General features: G+C 47.4%; 1 protein-coding gene across 1 annotated transcript in view; it reads left to right on the top strand.

Moving 5' to 3' along the window:
• The first annotated feature begins 913 nt into the window (after nucleotides 1–913).
• Nucleotides 914–10,560, top strand: part of SPON1 (spondin 1) — a 275,645-nt gene continuing 265,998 nt past the window's right edge. Inside the window, exon 1 of the mRNA XM_060159616.1 lies at nucleotides 914–1,301. Within this exon, the coding sequence (XP_060015599.1) occupies nucleotides 1,064–1,301 (238 nt within the window). The 5' untranslated portion in view covers nucleotides 914–1,063. The remainder of the gene's footprint in view (nucleotides 1,302–10,560) is intronic.

Below are 10,560 nucleotides of genomic sequence, written 5' to 3'. Positions count from 1 at the left end.
TGTCACTGGGGACTGGGAACCTGAACTAAAATCTAAGCCAAGAAAACACAGGCTTTTCTCTGAATCTTTCAAAACCCCTTTCCAGGCCTCTATGAGGACTCCCATGGGCTTTAGGCACTTTTGTCTTCGTGGGCTCCTCCCTTCATAAAACAACAGTAAACGTTATATTTTATGACTCTGTAGGTATAAAGACAAATATATTAATAAATATTATATAATGAAATATTTTATTGGACCTAAAGTTTTTTTTTTTTCTTCTGATTTTAAAGAAAACATTTTCAGGAATCTCCGAAGGTATTACAGGCCATAGCACTGTGCCTACTGGGCCCAATGGATGAATCATTCTGTTCCTTTCCGTCCTCCAGTCTGACCTGTTCCAGGTCAGAGAAGGGCAATAGAGTCAGATAGCCATGGCATCTGACCCTGCCTTCACTGGCCGAAAGCCTCATTTTGCTCATCTATAAAATGAGTGAAAGTAATATCACGTTTATTGTGTGAAGCGAGAGTGGAAAATGTGAGCATATATAGTAAGTAAACCGCCCAGAATATTGCCAGACACAGAGTAGGTGTGCAGCAAAAGTTCTCAGTCTTTCCCTCCTTGGAGCACCCTCCTCCACAGGGTCCAGGGGGTTGGGGCAGCAGCCTCCTTGGTGGTGGGACAGAGTCCGCAGTGTCTCTGTACCCTATGATTTCCTCGCCAGACCCTGGGAATCCAGCGTCGCAAAATAAACACGGCCCCGCCGCTAATCGCCAGCGCGGAAACAAAACAGCGCTGCGCTCGGGGATCTGGGCAAAATCAGCCCTCCCTCTTCCTCCTCCTCCTCCTCCTCCTCCTCCGCCGCCGCCCTCCCTTCCTCGCGCTGCTCGGCTTGCTCGGCTCAGCTCAGCGCAGCGCAGCTCGGCAGCCGCCAAGCCGAGGCGGCAAGGTCTCCTGGTCGCCAGCGCCGGCTCCGAGCTCCGCTCCCCGCCTGGGCTCTGGCAGGTCGCGCTTCCACGGGGACCACTTCGAGCAGGAGTCGCGTGGCGAGCCGGCGGCGAGGCACAAAGTTGGGGGCCCGCGAGGATGAGGCTATCCGCGGCGTCCCTGAGACTGAGCCGGAGTCCAGCGCTGCTCGCCCTGGCGCTGCCTCTGGCCGCGGCGCTGGCCTTCTCCGACGAGACCCTGGACAAAGTGCCCAAGTCGGAGGGCTACTGCAGCCGCATCCTGCGCGTCCAGGGCACGCGGCGCGAGGGCTACACCGAGTTCAGCCTCCGTGTGGAGGGCGACCCTGACTTCTACAAGCCAGGAACCAGCTACCGCGGTAAGTGGCCCTGCGTGGCGTTGAGGGCGCGGGACCCGGCCCCCGGAGGGCGCCGACCGCGCGGTGCGGGAGGAGGGCGCACGGTTCTCAGGCGCACAGTGCGGGCGCAGCCCGGTAAGGGCCCTTCTGTCCTGGATGCCCTCAGCCCTTTTAGACCCGAGCCAGTGTCCGGGGCCGTCGCGGGCCACAGCCAGGAGATGCAGCCCCCACGTCTGACGCGCGATTCCCGGGCATGGGCTGTAGCGGAGCGACGCGTCACTCTGGCCTGGCTGGGAGGGAACCTGGCTTCTTCCCCCGCCGGCTCCAGGAGAGAAGTGGAGACTCGCCTTTCTCCAGATCCGTCTCTGGAGTGGAGCGGACCCTGGCTTCTCTTAGTCGGGTCCCAAGCAAGGTGGTGACTCCGGCTTTCCCCACTCCCATCCCTGAAAGAAAGGAAACCAGCTTCTCGCTGACCGGTCCCCAGTGGGATGGTCACTCCAGCTTCCCCGGACAGATCCCTACAGGAGAAGGGACTTCGGTTTCTACCTTAGCTGGTCCCAGGGCACGAGGAGGAGGGGAGAGGAGCCAGATGCTTTTCGGAAGGGTCCCTGGAAAGAACTCCAAATTATCCTCCGATGGTTCCAGGCGAGGGAGAAGACCCTGGATTTCTAGGACAGGCTCCCAGTGGACAGGAGCTCTAGGTAGTTTTGGACAGGGAAAGGGAATCCGATGAAAACGGAAGGGAAGCCCGGATTCCCGAAGCCTGCTCCCTGGGGGCCGGGACCTTGGCTCCTGCAACCCCAAGTCTCAGTGCCCCAGGGATGCCGTTCCTACGCTCCTCAGCTGAGAGCCGGCTTTCGGGAGCGCAGAGAGGGGATGTCCAAGCAAGTGAGCGCCTCCCAAGCAGGACAGGCAGCTCGACCCGCACAGACCTGAAGATCACTTACGCCATCCGCAGGGCCCACCGCCCCTCTCTTTAGCCGGGTCATCTCCCCAGACATCTTTTCCCCATGCTGCAGCTGCCCTTCTCCAGTCGCGAGCCAGGATGTCGGGCAGGGAAAGAAGCCTGCCTGGCCTCACCGGGGCCCCGCGGGCGGGGAGTGACAGGGCGCGTGTCTCTTCACCCCTGCCCCTTCAAAAGTCAATTCTAGGGTCAAGCAGGAAGAGAGGGGCTTTGGGGCACCGAGTGGGGTGCTCTTCCATCCCCACTTGCCCGGTTCCTAAGCATCTCGGGAAGAAGCAATGGGAACAATACTGGAGAAAGTTTGGGGCAGTGTCAGCGGGCGCCCGGGCCACACAGGAGACCAGAACCTTCTCAGAACGCTTCCACCGTTTTCCCCGCGTTCGTGTTCCCGACTTTCTCCACCTGGAGCTACCCAGAGCGGGCTTCCCGGCATAGCCTGCACGTGGATGCGCTCAGCAGCTGGCCGGCAACCCCTGCAAGCCGGCACGGGTCGGCGGGATGCTGGGTACTCCGCGGAGACGGGCAGGGTGGGGGTGGGGTGGAGGGCACCCGGCCCAGCCCCGGGGAGCTGGCGGCGGGTTGGCCGGGCTGCCCTGAGAGCCGAACCTACGAGCGGCCGCAGCCTCTCCTCCGAGCTGGGAAGCAGCCAGTCCTCTCCGTGGACTGGAGGGAAGTGGGCGTAACCCCGCTGGCCTCTTCAGCCCTCCCCCAACCCGAGGGCCTGGGTTCCCTAGGAAAACTGTCCCAGCTCCACGTGGCAGGGAAAGAGGTGGCTCTGGAGTCAGGTGGACCAGGGTTTAGTAGCTGTGTGACCTTGTGCAAGTCCTTTAATTTCTCTGAACGTGTTTCCCAGCTATTGAAAACAGCTCATTATCCAACCACCCTGGGCGGTTGCAGGGAGTGAATGAGTGCCTAAAGATGAGCATGCCTGAGCTACAGCGGGCCCCCAGTATGTGCTAGTTTGAGTTGGCTATGGGGCCCTAATGGTTTAATAATGGAGGGATGTGCCTGGTCAGATTGGTTTCTGTGTGTGTGTGTGTGTGTGTGTGTGTGTGTGTGTGTGTGTGTGTGTGTGTGTGTGTGTGTGTGTGTGTGTGTGTGTGTGTGTGTGCGTTTAAAAAGGTTTATTCAGCACTCCTTTCAGCCAGTCTACCAGTGAATGCCAGTTACCTCGGTCCTCATGAAATTGAATGAATGAATGAATAATTTCTCCATATCATGCGGCTTGCCTTAGACTATTCCTCGTTTAGGACCAGGAGGATTTCTTTTTTCCTTTTTTAAATTTTTTGGTTGCGCTGCATGGCAAGTGGGATCTTAATTCCCTGACCAGGGATTGAACCTGTGCCCCCGGCAGTGGAAGTGGGGAGTCACAGTCTTAACCACTGGACCGCCAGGGAAGTCCTGGGAGGATTTCTTTTTTGGGTAATTCAGGCTAGTCTGCTGTGCAGGCCACGAGTCCTTCTGGGTTTCTTTTCCCACTTGAATCCTCCCAGTTTGTCCAAGCACTGAGACAGAGATGCATCTGGGATTCACATTGACAGAGAGGTTCCATGACTGCCCAAGTATCTATCCACTGCCAGCAGGTGGAAACTGGGGCTAGTAGGGAGGGGAACACTAGGCTTTCACCTTACAGGTTATTCCAGCCTAAAAAGTTAGCCTTTGGACTGTGACATCCGACTCAGGCCATTGGTGGGCAATCATCTTATCTCCTTTCTGGTGACTAAGAGATCCTGAACGAAAGATCTTACAGGAACCATGCTAAGGTCCTCTGAGTAAATTCTCTGCGATTAGCAAACCTGATTCTGCCACTCAAAGTCAGGAAGAAAAGGGCACTGGCCTAGTTTGTGACATTTTCTGTTGGCTTATACTTTCTTAGAATAGTTACATTAGAAGTAAATCTAATACATTCTGACTTAGGGCTGTGGAAATTAACATTCCCCTGGTGTTCTGTTTGCTGTTTTATTTTTTCCTGAATTAGGGCCCCTCACAATCGTTGGAATCAATGGCTTGTTTTCCTGCCGCAAACCTTTGTCCTCAGTATTCTAGTTCATCCCCAAAGAGCTTCTGCTCTCCATGCCCCCCACCCCAGCATATCCTTTAGGTATTCTAGACTGGAATAAAATGGTCACTATTAAGAAATATATTGAAACATGGGGTTTCTTCTCAACAGCCAGGATCCAGTTGAGATGATGATTCAGCCTTTTTCCAAGTTGTTAGTACTATATTGACTGCCTTCTCTCTCCCACCACATCTCTCTACTCTCCCTCCCTCTTCCCCCCAATACCCCTCCCTCTGCAATAATTGTGCTTTAGAAAGCTCTGAAAGGCCTGCTCTGTTTCTGACCATGGCCTCCTTTGAAAAAGAGATTACAGTGATTAAAAATAACAAGTTGAGGATTCTCAAGGGGCTTCCCTTATAAGAGGACAATTTGCAGGACCAGCCATTCCCAGATCCCAATTTCAAGCCAAATAGAAGAAAATCAGCTGAAATGTTCAAGGATTGATTGAAAATAAAAGAGGCTCTTTTGTCTGTCCAAAGGTCTGTTTATTAGGAAAATAAAGCCAGACCCTGGCTAATGAGAGTGGCTTTTCCTAGATGCTCTTTAAAGGGAAATTTCAAGGAACTTGGTGGGAAAAGAATGTCCAGTTGAGATTACAAAAACTTGTCCAACTTCAAGCATAACTGAGGGATTTATTCTAAACCGGGAGGTTTGGAGAACTCCAAAGCTGCTTTGCCTTCTTTTTGTCTCTCTTTGGGGCTCACACTGCCATAAGAATGTGTGTTCCAGAGTGTCCCATCTCCGCCTGGTAGAATGAACACAGGCTTTGATGTTGGCTGGGTCTGTTTCCACTTCAGCTCAGTCACACATTCACTGTGTGACCTCAGGCAGGCAGCTTTACCTCTCTGAGCTACAGTTGCTCCAACTGTAAAATGAGGCTGCTTCTCCCACCGCCCACAGCATAGCTATGAGAATTAGAAATAATCCATGTCAAAAGAAACTGTCATACAGTAGGATATATATATATATACACACACATACACACACATATATATGTAATGTTAAGAGATCATTATTTATTTTGGAAATAGAAAAATACTTGGCAGCTAGCACTGGATGAGATATTGTGTTAAGTACTTCCTACGCATCTCACTTATTCCTTCCAGTACTTTGGGGCAGTTTATTATTTTTATTTTATAGATGAGGACACTAAATCTCAGAGAGGTTTAGTAACTTGCCCATGGTCACACAGCTATAATCAGTGGAGTCAGGATACAAACTTAGGGATGTCTAACTCCTAAATCTCTGCTCTTAACCAATCTTCTACACTGACTCAATAAAATAAATTAGGAGTAGATTGAATTCACCCAGCTACCCTCAGCCTTCTAGATGTTGAGTCTTTGTTGAAGGAAAACAGCAATAGCAAATCAAGATAATAACTGACAGGGCTTCCCTGGTGGCGCAATGGTTAAGAATCCACCTGCCAATGCAGGGGACACAGGTTCCGTCCCTGGTCTGGGAAGATCCCACATGCCACGGAGCAACTAAGCCCATGCTCCGCAACTACTGAGCCTGTGCTTTAGAGCCCGTGAGCCACAACTACTGAGCCCGTGAGCCACAACTACTGAGCCCATGTGCTTAGAGCCCATGCTGCGCAACAAGAGAAGCCACCGCAATGAGAAGCCCCTGGTTGCCGCAACTAGAGAAAAGCCTGCGCACAGCAATGGAGACCCAATGCAGCCAAAAATAAAATAAATTTTTTTTAAAAAAATAATAATTGACATATCTTGGGACACAAAATATGAAGTGATGGGTCCGTATTTACATTTTCTTTTTATAGACTTCAGTGTTGCATTTCCCCATAAACCAGAAGATTAATTTAGAAACACGAAGAACCTTGCCAATCTTTAGCCAATTCCTTTTGTTTGTGGGGAAACAGAAACAAATTGAAAATAAAAAACCCTAATTTGTTGTTTTGTTTTTATATGCAGATATTATATGCCTGTAAAATTATATGTTTGAAAAGTATACATGTAGAATCTGAAAAATTTAGGCTGGATAAGGTCTTTTAAATAAACTATTTCTTATCTAGTGTTTTTTTTTTAATTAAGCACTGCTGATGATTAACTGTAATTAATTATCAGTGACCCCCCACCTCTCCTCTTTTCTTTTTTTATTAGGTAACTTTAATTTTTTAACTTGTGCTCCCTTTTCGTAAGTATTTAGTTCAAATAGATAATAAAAATTAAAAGATGCATGCATATCTACATGCTTAATAGTTGTGGGGATTGTTGCTTTGAGTTTTATGAAACCAAAAATAAACAGAACATACAATAAAATGAAAGCATAAAAGTTGGAATTTTTCAAGGTTTAAAACTTGAGTACTTCCCATACACAGTTAAGTTGTTCCATTCCAGCTGGCTGACTCAACTGGAACAATGGGCTATAATGGCTGATATGTTTACAAACATGCCATTAGCTTGTTATACAGAATGTCAGATGTAGGTCGATACCAATTTCTGCAGGGAAAAAAAAAAACACTTACCATCTTGTGTTAGTCAGGATACAGGCTAAGCTCATGTTACAAAGAGACCCCAAAATACAGTGTTTTAAACAAGAGATACATGGGAAATCCAAGATGATGGGTGGCTTGTTCCACAAGGTCAATCAGTACCCCAGGTTCCTTCCATCTTGTTGCTCTACCATCTTCTAGCGCTCTGCAGTCACAGAGTGACAAGTCACAGTACCTGAAATGTGGCTCGTCCAAACTGAGTTGTGCTGTAAGCGTAAGATGCACACTGGTTGTTGAATAATTAGTATGAAAAAGAATAAGCTTCTCATTAATAATATTTTATATTGATTACATGTTGAAGTTATAATTGTATATAGTAGGCTACATAAAATATATTGTTAAAATTAATTTTACTTGTTTTACATTTATTCCTACCGGCTACTTGTTAACAAGTAAAATGAATTTCCCCTGGCTTGAGATTATTTCTATTGGACAGCACTGTTCTTGGGAGTTGTCCTCATCAGCATGGTGACAGCCAGCTCACTACCAACACATCTGAGTTCCAGTCAGCATGCAGAGGGGAAAAGAAGTGGAGGCAAGCAGCTTTCTTTTACTGATGTGACCCAGAAATCACAGCACTTTCAAACACACTCCTTTGCTAGGAATTTGGTCCCATGGCCACACCTAGATGCAAGGGAGCCTGGGAAAGATAGCATTTAGCTGAGCAGCCACATGCCCAGTGAAAACTTTGGGGAGGGATTTATTTTTCAAAAGATGAAGGTGAAAATGGATTTGGAGGGGCAGTTAGCCATCTCTGTCACATGTTTTAATGCATAGTCATGTAAAAACAATGTTTCATGTTCTCTTTCTCCGTGATAGGTGGTCTAGGTGGGTCTTCTCAACAGCACGTGAGTTGATATTCCTGCTAAATGGGGAAGGAGTGTTGATGTAGGTGTGTGTGCACACACGCGCGTGTGTGGTGTGTTGATAGGGTTCATACTGAGGAGAAATAAGGGGCCAGTGTGTCCGAGTAGCCTGCTCTGTCTCACCCTCTTCCTCTGTCTCACCCTTCCTCAAGGAAGCAGCAAGGAAGGGAAGGAACGAAGGAAGAAGTGGATAAAGCAAGAAAATGCAAGAGAGGGAGACGAAAAAGGAAAAGAGGGGGAAGAAGGAGGAGGAGAGAAAGGAGGGGAAGGAGAAGAAAGAAATTAAGAGAAAAGAAAAAACCTCACTGGGATATACATTTAGAATGAGAAAGAAATAATTTTACAGAGGAGTCCCATTCTTTTTTAGTTTTAAAGTCTTAATGAAGACTATCATTCTCATTCTCTTAGTGAATAGATAAATTCCCCCAAATCAGATCCCATTGATCATGCATTGTTTTATTAAGATTAGTTTAAAATAAGTGCTCTTAATCTGCTGTGGAATTTATTAAATTTGCTGAGATCAAAAATTTTTAAATTGCAGTATAGTTGATTTACAATGTTGTGTTAGTTTCAGGTATACAGCAAAGTGATTCAGTTAATACATATTAACTGAATATATATATGTGTGTATATATATATATATATTCTTTTTCAAGAGAGGAGTCCCACATTACTTGAGGGTTAGAGTCAAGAGGCACTATGGAAAGCAAAAATCACATAAGTCAAAATTATTCCTTAAAAATCCTTTGCAATTTTACATAAACAATCACATGGATACTAAATTCAATCTAGCCTTATTTATGTGCCCCAGCAGATAGTTTTGTTAGTGGGGAATAGAAACAAACTGACATTTCTCAATAAGTCCAGCACTTCTATTTTTTCTCCCCAGCATTGGAAGAGACCAGTGTTTCCTCAGTTGAATACTAGATAAAACCATTGGTTTGTTGGTCCTTAAACACTGACATGACAAGTACGAAATACTCACTATCTGATGGACTAAGGGAACCCAGAGTCACAGCTCGTGACTGTCACACTCGCACATGCATGCGTGTATTGAATACAGTGGCAAGTGGCCCATATGATCTCAAGTATTATTTCCTTTCTCTGTTTTTTCTCTGATGGTGTGCAGTTGTGTCTGGTTCCTGTCATATGCACCTCTCTGGAGCACCTACAGTGGCAGAGAGCTCACTACGTCACGTAAAGCTTTCTGTGTGGCTAGCCAGCTCATTTTTACTAGGTGTCTTGGCTGGGCTGGAGTTGAGGCTAGGATAGGAAAGGTAAGGATTTAGGTAACACCACAAGAAGACCTTTGTGAGCTCTACATAGACAAGGCTTCTGACTTTCACAGACTATTCAAAACTGCCATGAAAAGTTGAGGGAAACTTTAAACAGGGGCCTGCTCACACCCACTGATTTGCTGAGGTCTAGGAGACCCACGGGAAATAACTTGAATCCTGTCTGCAGTTGTGGTTCAGATATTTGCAAACACAGACTAGGTGAGAGGGGGAAGGACAGGGAAGGGCTGCGAGCACAAAATATTGTGTGTGGGGGATGGGAGTGTGGGGAGGTGGGCAGACTCAGGCAGGCGGGAAGAACTGAATGGGGATTCTGGGTGCTACAGGAAGCTCTTCTGATGCTCTTCGTCTTCCCCCCTTCCTCCTTTTCTTCTTCTCCTTCTTCATTTTCTTTTCCTCCTTTTCTTTCTTCTTCTCCTCACAGCAGCAATCCTGACCTTTGAATTTTCCAAACACACCAAGCTCATTCCCACCCCAGGGCCTTTGTATATGCTTTTCTCCATGCCTCAAATGCTGTCCCCCAGATCTTTGGCTCACTCTTTGTCTTTTGAGTCTCAGCTCAGATGTTATTTCTTTAAACATCTTTAAAGATGTTATTTCTTTAAATCTGACCACCAATTTATGTTTCTCATTACTTTTGCCTGGTTTTATTTTCTTCATACCCCTGAACCACTCTCTGAAATGATCTTTATCATCTGCCTCCTCGAGCTAGAATACAAGCTTTCTGAGAGCAAGGACTTCGCCTTTGTTATTTGCCGTTTTATTGCCAGCACCCAAAAGAGCGTGTGGCCATCACAGGCACTGAATCATTATTTATCGAAAAGTGAATGTATCATTTAAACCCCAAGAACCTCTCTAAAAGAGAGAAGTGAGATCTCCCTCTAAGGGAGCTGGATGGAAGGAAGGGAAAGCATTTCTCCCTCTGCAAGAGGGAGGTGAGGCCAAGGAATGGGGACAGATGGCAAGGATCTCCATGTGGTGGCAGCAGAGAGAAAGGATGCTCACTCAGTGCCCTGGGGGCATTGGGTGGAGGCTGAGGGCAGGTAGATGGTCCAGGTCCAGGGTGAAGGCTGTTGGAAGCGAAGAGATTGGCAGTCATATGCATGGTGGGAAGCGGGATCGTTGATGGTTCAGAGGTGAAGAGCACAAGGACAGCAGGCAAGAGAGCAAAGGGAAGGAGCTGCCAGCCTCAGACACTGACTCTGATTACATGGAGAATAGGGCAGAGGGGATTGTTGATCCATCAAACGTAGACACCAGTTATTAAAGTGACTTTCCCTGGAATCAGCTCTTTGTGGAGTCAGTTGTGTGATTTCCAAACCTAGTTATGTGTAAGAATCACTTGGAAAGTTTTAAAAAAAAAATATATATATCTTCACTGGCTCCACCCCAACAAAGGGCTGGATTCCAGGAATCTATATTCTTTCTTTCTTTTTCTTTTTTTTTAAAAGCAAGATGGTGAGACACAAAGAGAAGGTGGCCAAAAGGTGGCCACTTTTCTGTGAATGTGCTTCCCCACCCCCATCTCTCCCAGCCTCACCCCCAGCCTCCTAGTCCCACATACTTGGTCATATCACTGCCCTA

The sequence above is a fragment of the Lagenorhynchus albirostris genome, chromosome 9 (assembly GCF_949774975.1).
Source record: "Lagenorhynchus albirostris chromosome 9, mLagAlb1.1, whole genome shotgun sequence".
Taxonomy (NCBI): Eukaryota; Metazoa; Chordata; class Mammalia; order Artiodactyla; family Delphinidae; genus Lagenorhynchus; species Lagenorhynchus albirostris.
The sequence above is the reverse complement of the archived record's forward strand: the minus strand, read 5'-3'. Positions and strand labels throughout refer to the sequence as shown.